General features: G+C 53.6%; 1 protein-coding gene across 6 annotated transcripts in view; it reads right to left on the reverse strand.

Annotated features, from left to right (window-relative positions):
• Positions 1-13,399, reverse strand: part of LOC120959571 (muscle-specific protein 300 kDa) — an 85,150-nt gene that overhangs the window by 47,562 nt on the left and 24,189 nt on the right. For all 6 annotated transcript variants that reach the window (XM_049608215.1, XM_049608216.1, XM_049608214.1 and 3 more), the window contains one exon: positions 91-13,323. In XM_049608215.1, the coding sequence (XP_049464172.1) occupies positions 91-13,323 (13,233 nt within the window). The remainder of the gene's footprint in view (positions 1-90; positions 13,324-13,399) is intronic.

A 13,399-nucleotide genomic window follows, 5' to 3' on the forward strand; every position in this document is an offset into this window, starting at 1 on the left:
CAAGATTTGATCGAATTTTTACAAGTTAGAAAAAGTGTAAAGATTAACAACGAGATTTGAATGGCATCAAACAAGCAAACTCCTGCTTACCTTGAGCTCGCTCAGTACTGCGGCCTGATCGGCCGTTCCTTCGCTCGCACCGTATCCGTTCACCTTCACGTTGTACTCCTCCAGGAATGCGCCCAACGTTTCCGACTTGTCCAAGAAGCTGTCCCACGACGCTAGACAATCTTCCAGCGTTTGGCGGGAGCTTCGTGCCAGCTCCTCAAGCTCTTCCCAATCGGCCCGAGCTTGCAGCAGTTCCTGCTTGATCGTAGCTTGCCCCTCCTGGCCACTGATCGCGGCCAGCGAGTTGCCCATGTCGGCCGTATTATCCAGCAGTACTTTTCCATCAGCAAACGAAAGCTCGATGCCCTTCAGCTTCTCGATCCTTCCAACAATGTGCTCCTTGTCACCGTGGAAGTCGGACGACTGTTGAATCGTCTGACGCGTGGTCTTCATCCATTCGTACAGCTCTCCCAGCGCCTGCTTGAAGCGCTCGTGATTGTTGACCTGGTTCTCGAGTCGCTCGATTTCAGCTACCACCTTTGCCACGATCGCTTCGTAGTCGGTAAGGATCTTGTTGAACTCTTCCACGTCAATGTTGGCGTTGTCGGTCATTTTGGACTTGATCTTCTCGACCAGCTCATTGTAGTTGCCCGTTTCTCGCTGAATGGCACGGTACTTCTCCAGCAGCACACGCTTATCGGCAAGTTCGTTCTGCATCGTCTCGCCAGCGTCCAGCTTGCCCTGCACCTCCTCAACCCATTCGGCAACCATCCGGGACAGCTTGCCGATGTCCTCGAGTTGTGCCAGATGATTAGTGAGTCGTTGGCGCGTCTCGGTAATGTCCACCATCAGCGATTCGTACTCCGTCTTGAGGTTTTCTGTGTCTTCTTCGATCTTCGATGCTCCGCTCGTTTCCGTGCTGAGAACAATCTTCTCCTTCAGCTCAATCAGATAGCGCAGCTTATTCTGGCCCTGCTCCAACGACTGCCTAATGCCCTTAACAATGTTAAGCTTGGATTGCGTTTCCGCAACCGTGTGCGGTACGGATTCGCATTCGTTCAGCTTCTCGCGCATCCTATCCAACCAATCCTGACACTCACCGTACAGCGTGTTGTGCTGCTGATGCTCCTGGTAGTGCAGTTCGAGCCGACGCATAATCTCCTTCGCAATCGACAACAACACATTGTACTTGGTCGTGAGCTGCGTAACACCGTTACTGATACGCGTATCGGCACAGATCTCCAACAACACCTGAGCACGCATATTCAAACTATCCAGCTCGCGCTGCCAGTCGAATAGCGTCTGTAGCTTGTCCTGGAACTCCTCCAGCACGCGCTTCTTCTCCTGCAGATTGGCCTGCATCTTGTTGTACGTCTGCACCTCTTGCTCGATGCTGTCTAACCACTTCAGCGCAACACCATACTGATCGTCATACTCCGTCCAGCGCACGATACCGTTCTCCAGCGCACCGCTTATCTTCTTCAGCGCTATGCAGTAGTTGTCGAACTCCTCCTGCAAAATCGCTACCTCCTTCTCGATCGCTTCCACCTCTTCGCCTTCCACGTTGCGGCAGGCAACTTCTGCCTGTTCGAGCGCTTTTTCGAGCTTCTTCTGCCCGACCGGCACATCGTTGTCCAGTATCTTCAGTTGGGTCATCTTCGAAACGAGCGTCTCCTTGTCGCCGCGTGAATCCGAACACTTGTTCAGACACTCCTTGGCGTTGCGGATCCAGGCCGCAAATTCATTGCTAGCGTCGATGAACGCCTGATGCAGTTCCACCGTTTCCTTCTGCTTCTCGAACATCTCCTTCGCTTGCTTGCTCAGAGTTTCGTACTTGTTGGAAATCTCCGAAGCCGGTGACGTTTGACGCAGATCCGAAGCTTTGCTAGCGACGGACTGTATCATCGGCTCAAAGCTTACGATGTCCTGCACGATATCGTTCGCCTGGCGCAGATTCGCCCTTCGTTCGTTCAAACCACTGCTCAGACTGCTCGAAGTTCCACCCAGTCGGAAGCGAACGACCTTCTGCTCGCACACCTGCTGCAGTTTGCTTTCGCGATCCTGAATCCATTGCTGCAGATGGTTGTAGCTCGAGCTGTAGTCGGCCCACTGGAGGAGGTTCGTCTCAAGCTGCACCTTCGCCGTGGACATGCGCTTTACCAGCCGGTCCCAGTTCGTTTGAATGTCCTTGATCTCACCATTGATCACCTCCTTACCGTCGGATTTCGTGCTCTTTACAACCTTTTCGCCCGTGTTGACGGTGGCATTGACTAAGTTCTGGCCCTGCTCACGCTGCTGTATCAGCTCCACAATCTTCGCCAATCGTTTCTCCAAGTTGTCCTTGCTCACGCTGTCCACATTCTCGGTCGAGTAGCGAACGATTTCCTTCGCATTCTCGATCCACCCGTTCGCCTTCGTCAGGTTGTCCTTGTACTCGCGGTGCAGATCGTGATTGGTTTCAACCTTCTTCAACACATCCTTGGCCAGATTTACCTGTACCTGGTAGCGAGAGTTCAGATGGCGCAGTTGATTGCCGATGTACGTATCGAGATGGGACTGCAGCAGCGGTGCCGCAAATGCGTTGAACTTATCCATTTCTCCTTGGCCCTTCTCGAGCTTACCGATCAGCTCACGCATCTCGCGCACTTGCTTTTCCTTTTCGGCCAAATTCGAACACATCGCAAGCTTGTGGTTCTTCACCAAAATGTCGACCTGCTGCAGCCACTCGGAAAGTCGCTCGTACTCTTCCTTGTACTCGCGCAGCAAGTTGAGCGTCTTCTCGAGATCCCGCTTCTGCTTGTCGATATCCCCGAACAGTGACTCAAAGTTTGCCTTCAAGCCGTTGATGTCGCTGCGGATCGCTTCCTTGCCCTTTTCGGACGTCGAAGCCATCACGACCTCGCCCGTGTGTACGAGATGCTCGACCAGCAGCTCACCCTGCGCCTTCTTGTTCATCAGCGCATCGAGCGGTGCGATCGCACTGTCCATCGTCAGCTTATCGCTCAGAGACTGTTGCTTCACGCACGGCAGCTTCTCCCGGGCTCGGCTGATCCAATTGAACAGATCGTCGTACGCTTCCTTGTACAGCCGATGGTCACGGTACTGGTCCTCCCGATCAGTCAGTATCTTGCTAATCTTCTCCGCCAGATAGTCAAACTTGCTGAGAATTTGTTGCGCTGTCGCTGCCGCTTGTGATTGCTGTCCAGACGCGGCCATCTCGGACGTCTTCTGCTTCAACGGTTCGATTTCGATCTTTTCCAGTCGGATCTTCTCCTCCGTATTCTTAATGCGCTCCAGCTGTGCCCGCTTATCGGCCATGCTGGCCTGGAACTCAACAAATCCGCTCAGCTCGTTCTCCATCCAGTCGATGTTGCGCTTCAGATCGTTAACTTGATCCAAAAAGCCGGACCACTGGTTGATGGCTTCGTCAAGGTTCGCTCGAATATCGATCATACGCAACGCAAGCGAAGACCACTCCTCTTGCAGTGCAGCTACCGCCTTGTTAACCGCCTCATGTCCGGATGGTGTTGTACAGGCCAGTACCTGCTGGGCAAGATCCACGATCGTCTGCAGTCGGCCAGATCCATCCTCCTTGTTCACGATCATATCCTGCACCAGCTTCAGTTTGCTTTGCAGCTCCTTCTCCGACGTGCTGGACAGATCCGCACAGTAGTTCAGCTTTTCCCGCACACCGTTTAGCCAGTCGCGATGCTCGCCGATGCGCGTCTCCAGCTCTTGATGCTGGATAACGTACTGCTGCCAGCGACCGACCAGCTCCTTGATGCGGCTTGCCGTCTGCTGATACTTGACCGCCAGCTCAGATATCTGTGAGTTGCGGCTGCTCAGATAGCCCCGATAGAGCTGCTGGGCTTTCTCCGTGAAGTTGTCAATCTCGAGCTCCTTCGCCTTTACCTCACCCTGCAAGCTCTTCAGATAGTCCAGCGTGGCCTTCTTGTCGATCAGCGTCGCCTTCAGATCAACCGAATGAATCTTCGCATCGATGTCGCGCATCCAGTTCATACAATCCGTGCGGATCTTCTCGTAATCGCTCCATTCGCCCATTTTGCCGCGAATTCCGTCCATTGTGCTGTCAATGGCAGCAAGCAGACCTTCCCATTCCTGCTGCGAAATGTCAATCTGTGAGCGGATGTTAGCCTGTCCCTCGTCGCTCGTGTCTGGGATCGTTGCCTCGCCCAGTGTGCGTATCTGGTCCACCCGGTTCTGTTCTGCCGTAATAGATTTCTTCAGCTCCGTCAGTCGATCCAAATTCGTCATCAAGGATACCTGGTCGAGATCGGTTTCACCCCACAGCTCTACCGTGTTATGGTTGGCGTCGATAAAGTCCTGCGTTTCCATTACGGCCTTGCAGTACTGGCGATGGTTGTGCACGATGCGATCGTACTGATCACCGTACGTTTGAGCTTTCTCCAGACATTCCTCGTACTTACTGGTCAGCTCCGCCATACGACGTTCGATCGTTGGGTGCTGTTCCTGCATATTGTCCACCAGATCGCGCACATTGTTCAACTCTGGTCGATGGTTCTTGATATCGTTCAGAAGTTCCGCGTAAGCCTGCTGCTGAGCACACTTCTCATCGAGCGTTGGCTTCAGTATGAGACTACCACGACCCAGCTGTCCCTCAACACTGTTCAGCCACTCCTGCAGCTGATCAGCTTTCTCCATAAAGCCAGACAGCTTCGCCAGCCGACCCTCGTACGAACGGGCATAATCATTAACCTCATCAAACAACCGTTCACACTTGGCCGTCAACTCCTGGATTTCGCTACGTATCATCTGCTGGCCCTTGGACGCAGTAGTAGCGTACAGTTGCTCACCACTATCCGACACTGCATTGCACTGCACCGTCACCACATTATGCTTCGCTAGCAGCGTCTGTATCGTGCCGAGAACTGCCTGTGGATCCGCCTGTTGATTGCTGCTTTGAATGCTTTGCGCATGCTGCATACGACACCCGTCAAACACGTCTCGAATTTCGTCCAACTCTTTGTCACACTCGTCGTACCGCTGCCGGTACTGCTTGTGATCACCGTAAGCAGCCTCGCATTTCTTCGCCAGCTCCTTCACCGTACCCTCCACCGACTGGGCGCGTGCCTTCAGCTGCTGCATGTTAAACGATATCTTCGTATCACCACTACTCTGCAGCAACTCTGACGACTTGTCCAGCAGCTTATCAAACTCGAGCGCATTCTGCTTCAATCGACCTAGCAGTGTCTGATAGTACTCGTGCTGCTCCTGCTTCTCGTTCAAGCTGCTCTTCAGCGTATAGCCGCGCATGGTATCCTCCACCTCGGCCAGGAACGCACCGATCTGATCCAGATCACGCTGATAATCGTCCCACAGCTGCATACGCTTCTGCAGCTCGACTCGGGCGTCCCCAATTGAACCAATAAACTTCTCAAAGTCAGCCTTCATCTTTTGCAGATCCTGCTCCATGACCGTTTTGGCACCGTACGAAATCAGATCATTATTGTCCGTAATCAGCTTAGCGAGGTTCTTGAACTTTTCTTCCATCTTGCCGTTCGCCTGCTGCAGATCGTCGATCTTCTGGACCTTGTCCTGCACCGCTCGCTTGTTACCGGACACATCGGACAGCTGCTTCAACTCCCCGAACAGATAGTCCTGCTCGTCTAGCAACGATTTTTGCAGCTCGTTGAACTTATTGCACAGCTCAAGCGATTGCTCCAACCGACGAATCAAATCACTGCACGACTTCTTCAGCAGCTCATACCGCTCTGTAATCGACTGCACCTTTGCCGCGATGTCTTCGTTCTGGGCGTCTGCACCGAGCGAGTCGGCCTTTTCCTTCAGCGAATCGATCACGCGGCGATGGCCACTGATCTCTTGCAGTATCGCCTTGTACTTGAACAGCTTCGAGCGGATCTCTTGCGTGGAGTTCCAGCTTTGGGATTCGTTTGGCTCGATTTTGCGTTCCGTAGCGTCCAACCAGCTCAGCACTTGCTGTAGTATGTCCTGGTATGAGGACCACTGGATCGAGCGTACGTCCAGCTGCTTCTTCAGGTTGTTCAACCCGGCAATGATCTGATCCCAGCGATCCTTCAGCTCACGCACCTCCTCGCGAATCTTCTCCCGACCTTGGGTATTCGTTTCAGGCAAGACCTTTTCGCTGGCCGTCACTAGGCTGGTCAGATTGTTCTCAAATCGTTCCTTCTCAATCTCCAACTGCTGCAGCTTCGACTGGTTGGCTGCGCCGAGCTTCTCCTGTCCTAGCGTTTCCAGATCCTTCTCAACCTCGGCCAATCGAGCGACGCTCTCGTTGTACCGCTCTTGATAGTTCTTATGATCGTTGACGATGTTCTGAGCCCGGTTCGCGACCTCCTTGCTTAGAACTTGCAGCAGCTGGTAGCGATTGATCAGCTGGTTGATGTAGAACTTAATCTTCTCCACACCCGTCTTCGTAAAGAGCGCCTGTGCCATCGTCACGAAGTCGTCGATCTGCTTCTGCTTGTCCCCGATAGCTTCCTGGTTCTTGCGGAACACCTCCAGCTGCTGCTGTTTGCGCTCGAGCGAATCGTATAGCTGCTGCTCGCGGAAAATGCCTTCCATCGAGCGGCACCACTTCGTAAGCGCGTCCAGATCCTGATCGAACTGACTCCATCCGGTCAGCGATTTGCGCTGGCTACCGATCAACTCCTCAATCTGTCCATACAAACTAGCCAGCTCGTTACGCAACTCGCCGATCTCCTTTTCGACCGTACCAATACCCGCCGCCGATGTGCTTTCCTTCATCGCCTCAAAGCACTGTACCAGGGCGTTGAGCAGTTCATCGCCCTTCGCCTTGCCAAGCTTCAGATTGCTGAGCGCTTCGATGCGTTTGTTGATCTCACCCTTCTCGCCGCCCGTTTCCTCGCAGCAAAACACCTTATCCTTCTCCTCGTTGATCCAGCTGCGCAGCTTGCTGGCGGCAGTCACGTAGCTCTGGTGTGCTTGTACGCAAGCGTTCAGGTTGTCCAACAGTTCGCCCGACTTGCGCACGATGCCCTGATACGTGTCCTTGATCGATACGACACAGCTCTGCAGATGCTGATCCTTCGTCAGAGTAAGCAGCTGCTGTGCCTTGGCACAAACTGACTCGACCAGTCCGACCTGGGATAAAATCTCCTGGTGCATTAGCTTGTGGTTCTGGTACTGGGTACGCTTGTCCTGGATGTTAGCCTTCAGCTCGGCATTCACTTCCATCGACTTTTCAATGTCCTTCAACCACTTGGATAGCTGCTCCTGCTGCAGTGAAAACTCTCCAAACTGAAGAATACATTGATCCAACCGCTGAGTTACCGTGTTCAGCTCGTCCGAGAATCGATCCCAAAGATCCCGGATAGCACCCAGCTTCTGGCGAATCAGCTCACGACCCTCGGGACTGGTGTACGAGTACAGCTTCTCACCCCGATTGATCAGATCTTCGTACGGGCTACTATCATCGAGCCGTTTGTAGGCGATCTCCTTCAGCCGGAGCTGACGCTCCTGCAGCACGCTCAGATCACCCACCAGCACCCGGAACTCTTCCAGTCCCTCGAGATTCTTACGCAACAGGGCCTCAAACTCGTCGTACGCCTGGTTGAAATCGCTCTGATCGTTCAGGGTAGACTCGGCTTTCGAAATCGCTTCCGCACACAGTCCTGCGACAATGCGATACTCGTTCTGCAGCTGGCCCACCTTACCGCTCACATCAAACTTTGATTTGACCTGGTGGCTTTCTTCCAGGATGCCGCTCACCGTCACACCGTAGCTCTGGATGGCGTCACGCAGTTTCTTCAACGACTCCAAGCACTGTTGTTTCGCGTCGAGTGGTCCCTGTGCGGTGGCATCTCTGATTTCGGCCTTCTTGCTCGCCAACCAAACCAGCGCTCCCTCCAGTCGAGCGTTGAAAGCGTCCAGCTGTTTCAGTGACTCAGCCGAACGAGCCTTGAACGCACGGCACTTGTCGAAGAACGTCGTCCACTGGCGTTTACCATCTTCGAACGCACGCAGCAACTCCGAATGACCGTTCTCGTGCGTCTGTGCCATCACAACAGCAAACTGCTTGTAACACTCGTTCACATCATCCAGCGCCGGCTCCTCCTCCGTCAGCACCGTGTCAACGAGAATGAGGTATTCCTCCAACTTGGCCTTGGTAAGATCACCGTCACTGAACATCTCCTCCGTCTGGGACTGTAGCTTCAGCAGCCAATCGCGCGACTTCTCCAGCATAGCGTTGTACTGCTCGTGCGACTTGATCGCTTGCTCAAGCAGTGCCACCTTACGATCGAGCTCCTCCCGCAGCGCACCATAGTTCTGGCGCGTTTCTTCAATCTGTCCGAGCGAGCTTCGATCCGGTAGGGCCATCACCTTCTTCTGAATCTGGTCCAGATTCGTCTCGTGCACCGTGATGTCTTTCTGCATGTTCTTGCCACTATACAGGGCGCTCTTCTTCTCTGGCAACGTGGCATATCGGTCACTCAAACCAGACGTGATCTTGCCCCGCAGCTCCGCCAGCCAATTGTTGAGCTGGTTGTGACTTTCGTCGATCGACTTTTTCTTTATCAGATCGGCTTCGATGCGCTTAATGCCACCACTAACCTCCTCAAGTAGGGCGTTGTAGTCACCACGCAGGCGCTTCATCTCATCACGAATGCTCTCGCGACACTCAACGCTAACCTCGGCGTAAAGATTTTCGCCCAACGAGCATGTTTCGTTCAGCGCACTATCCTTGGACAGAATTTCAGCTCGCAGCGCCTTGGCAGCTTCGTACTCACGATCAGACAGGGCCTGTACTTGTGCCTCCGCTCCCAGGTTTTGTGCATGCTTTTTGTTCTGCATCTCGCGCAGCCAGTGACGAATCTTATCAACCGCTTCCCGGAACTGGACATCTTTCAACCGTACGTCCTCCAGTCGGTCGAGCAGCTGAGCGAAGTACTTACTGAACGTGTGGTACTTGTTCTGGAGATGATGCACCAACACCAGTGCTCGTGATTCTGGATTGACCTCATTCAGCTGATTGCCAACCGACTGCAGCTGATCCATCTTCACTTTGAACTCCTCTAGAGTTGCACGTGCCTCGCCAACTTCCTTTGATTTCTCGCCTAAACTAGCCAAATCGATCAACAGCACCGTTTCCATGCGATTGCGCGTTTCCAGATCCTTCAGGAAGTGGATGACCTCTTCCGAGATACCTTCGTAGCTTAGCCACAGGGCAATGTTGTCCGTCAGTTGTTTCTCCGTCTCCTGGAAGGCACGCTTCAACGATTCGAGCTGCTTGCTAACTTCCTGCGTTTCGTCCGACATGTTGCTAACCTTCGCCGGTGTGAACAGCTCCACTACAGCACCGGTAAGTGATCGTTCGACCTCACCCAGAATACGTTCGCAGTCCTCGGTACTGGTGCGTACATCGTTCAGCGTGGTACGCTTCACCTCCAGCTGGTACTTGTCGCTCGTCGGCTCCGGTGCGCACCAGTTCAGCTTTTCACTCTGCGCCCCAATCATTCGCGTCAGTGCACCGAGCTTGTCCTTGAACGACTTCTCCACACCCTTGGTAAGCTTCGTCTCCACCTCGTTCAAGCTGTTCATCACCAGCCCGAAACGCTGGTCGAGATTCTGGATCTCCTTTCCTACGGTAGACGCCTCCTTGATGCCCTGATCGTACTTTGCTTCCATCGCGGCGAACTCATTCTTCAGATCGGTGATTTCCTCTCCGACTCGGTTCAACTTGCGGCGTAACTCACGACATCCAGCGAGATGTACCAGCTGCTTGCCACTGTCCAGCGTCATATCATCACAGCCCACGATCTCCTCCCGTATGCTGTAGATGCGCTCTATGATGCCCTTGATCGAAAGTTTCAATCGACGCTCGTCAGCAGTATACTCGGACATTCGGTTGTTCAAACGACCCACTGTTTCTTCGATCGCGGCAAACCCATCGTCCAGTTGCATCGACATGCTGTGCAGATCTTTCGGCTGGCTGCCACCATTCATTTTCTTAAACTCCTGTAACAATCCTTCCAGCGTTTCTTTGAACGCTTGCTGGGCAGGGAGCTCAGAACGGTAGGTCACAATTTTGCTCTCGATCTCACCGGGATTTTCGAGCACGCGTGACAGCTGATCGCGCTTGGACTGCAGCCACTCGTCCAGATCTTGGTACAGCTCTTCCGCCTGCTTGTACAGGGCCACCTTCTGGTCGAGCACGCTCGAGTTGTCGATCAAGCGTTCCAGATTCGCCTTGAACTGCTCATTGTTGTGACGAATGATGTCCAGGATGTTGTCGCAATCGGTCGGATTGTAGGCACGGAAGGTTTTTGCCAACTCATTTCCCTTGCCCGCTACCACATCGAGGCTTCGCTTCACCTTTTTCGTCATCGTCTCGGACGCTTTCTTCAGCTGATCCAGAGCCTGCTGAAGGGCGGGCTTGCTGTCAAAGTTCAGCACCGTAGCGTTGTTGAGCGCCTCAATCTGCTTCAGCTCGTTGGCAAAGCTCATGTTGTACTTGTTGAAGTCGGCATACAAATCGCTTGTGGTAGAGAAGGCGCGAAGTGTTTCGTCGGACTCTTGTTGCAAATCGGTGACCTTCTTGTCGAGCTTGCTCAGCTCTTCCTGTACTGCAATTCCAGTATCAACGACGTCCTGCTTCAGCAACAAGTTGCCTTCGTACTGCACCTGTGCCTTGGCACTGCACAGTTCACTGATCTTCTCGTTCAGAGTGGACAAATCCTCCATACCATCGTCGAGCGTAGACAACCGAGCGGCTTGTACGATACCCTTCAGCATCTCCTCAATTCCACGGAGCGAATCCGTCAGATCCTTCTGCGACTGGTGGAATTTAGTGACGCGATCTTTCGTATTTTCGACCTCCTTTAGCTTACCATCCACCTGCGACCGAATGCTCGAAAGCTTATGATCCAGATCCGCAATCATCGTAATCGCACTGACCGGCTTGTGGGCTTTATCGTGGAACGAAATGCACGGCTCCTGCTCCATTGCAAGGGACAAACGGCGCCAGTTTTCTAATCCCGTACCCACTTCCTGGATGCGCCGATTCGCATCGTTCAGCTGCTCCTCGCTCGACACATCGTACTTGATCATACTCTCCCGCAGATACGCCAGCTGGTCCTTCGTCGTATTGTGCCACTGCAAAAACGCAAGCCACTTCTGCAAAAAGTCCCTCATCTGCAGCAGGCTCGATTCCAGGTTCTGGTAGTTGCTAGCCAGCGAGCTGTACGTTTCGTTCAGCAGCTGGTTCTCCATCGGATTGTTCGTCAGGCTCCGCTGCTTGACCTGCGCGTAGATGTGGTTGAACGTGTTGCGCTTGTCCGCGTGCTGCTGAACCAGATACTGCACGTTTTGTGCCGCCAGCTCGATCTCATCCACCGCCGTGTTCTCCAGCTCGCTAATGCTTGTCCTTATCTGATCCATCCAGTTGCTAAAGTCCGTCATCTGGGTGTTAAAGCTCTGCTGCTCCACAATGCACTCGTAGTTGGAGTTAATCTGAGCCCGCGCATCATCACTCAGCCGGGTTAGCCGATCCTTGGCCGACTTCAGCTTGTCGCGCACCCCATTCACACCGTCCTCCGACAGGCTGTGGTTGATCTGATCGAACATGTGGACGAGCGCGATCAGCTTCGCCTGCTGCTCGGAGATTTCGTTGCTGAACAGCTTCAACGATTTGATTTTCGTTTCCAGCACATCGATGGGCAGGCCTGGAGCATGAACAGTGACTAATTCACCCATCCGTACCTCGGCCCGCTCAATGAAGTGGTTCAGCTTCTCCAGATCTCCATCCAGCAGGGCCCAGTTCGTCACGAGCTTGCCGGTTTTGTTCAGCAAATGCTGCACGTTCTCGTAGATGCTCGAAACGATCATGTAGTACCGATCCGTTTCCTCCGACGGTTTCACGCCGTACCGGATGTTCTGTGAGCTCTTGATCACGTTCTGCAGCTCGTCCATCTTGCCCTCGCACTGCTCGTTAAACGTTTCCAAGCGGCCCTGGTAGGCGCGTGCTTCCGGCAGGGTCGAAGGCCGAATTTGCTCCAGCTCCGGCGCAAGCTTGGCCCGCTCGACCCACTCCTTCAGGCTGTCCATGTCGCGGGTATAACTCTTCCACGTCTCAAAGTCTTCGCCGACCAGCGCCTTCTCGCTGTCCACCATACGGTGCAGCTCGGTGAAGGTGCCCTGCAGATGAACGACCTCCGCCTTTAGGCGCTTCATCTCGCTTAGGTTGCCTTCCTTCGATGCGAGATCGGCAGCGCTTGCGTTTAGTACGTCCAGCTGACGAATCTTCTCGCCCAAGACACCTTCGAGCTGTTTCGCCTTCAGCACTCGATCTTCGGCACTGATTTGTGGCTGCTTGATCGCAGCTACCATCTTGGGGTACACGTTGTTGGCCCAGCTCTTCAGACTGTCCAGTCGCTGCTTGTACTCGTTCCACTTGTCGCTGTAGTCTTCAAGGTAGACGACACGCTGCTCCACGTAGTCGACCGTGTTGTCAACCCGCTTGCCCAGATCGGTCACTTCCTTCTCGATCACTTGTCGCGTCGTCGGCGGAAGTGAGATGCCCAAATCACGGCACAAATCGTTCAGCTGCAGCAGTGATTTGGAGGACGCCTGCTTCAAGTTCAATGCCAGCTGGCGCTTCATCTCCAGATCCTGCGTGACGCTTTTCGGGTCCGTCTGCAACGGCGTGACCGAGCGCAGTTCCATCTCAGCCGTGTTCAGCAGGCCAACGATCTGTCCCTTCTGCTCGTTGTAATCGCCCCAAACTTTCTGGATCGCCTTTAACGCGCGTACCTTCTCAGCTGCTTCGTTGTACGTATCGTTCCAGCCTGTCTCCAGGCGACGAATCTCACCCGCGATGAACTGCGGTGCGCTTGGGTTTTTGCTCAGATCTTTGCCCCGCTGCAGCATCTTCATGATGTGCGCTCGCTGATTGTCCAGCTCCTTGATCGAGTACTGCTGCTCTTCGATCATCTCGTTCACGCGCTTGTAGCTTTCTGGCGGCGGTACACTGCGAGCCTGCGACTTGATGCGATCGAGCAAGTCGCATATCTCCTGTGCCTCCCGGCGGTACGTGTAGCACTTGGCAAACACCTCCGTCTTGGTCATGGTGGTTTCGATCGTCGGTATGAGCGTTTTGTAGCGAGCAATCAGCTTCTCGATCTTTTCCTGCTCGATCGTGGCCTGCTCTTCGTTGGTGTGGCTCAGCAAAAAGTCCAACGTTTTCACCAGCCATTTCATGTCTTCACGCTTTGCATCGGCCTCAAAGCAGATGTTCTGAGGGATAAAGAAAATGGGAGTTAGAACATTTAACACATGAATTTCACAAAAATGCAACATGATAATTTGTGAC

This window comes from Anopheles coluzzii, chromosome 3 (assembly GCF_943734685.1).
Source record: "Anopheles coluzzii chromosome 3, AcolN3, whole genome shotgun sequence".
Taxonomy (NCBI): Eukaryota; Metazoa; Arthropoda; class Insecta; order Diptera; family Culicidae; genus Anopheles; species Anopheles coluzzii.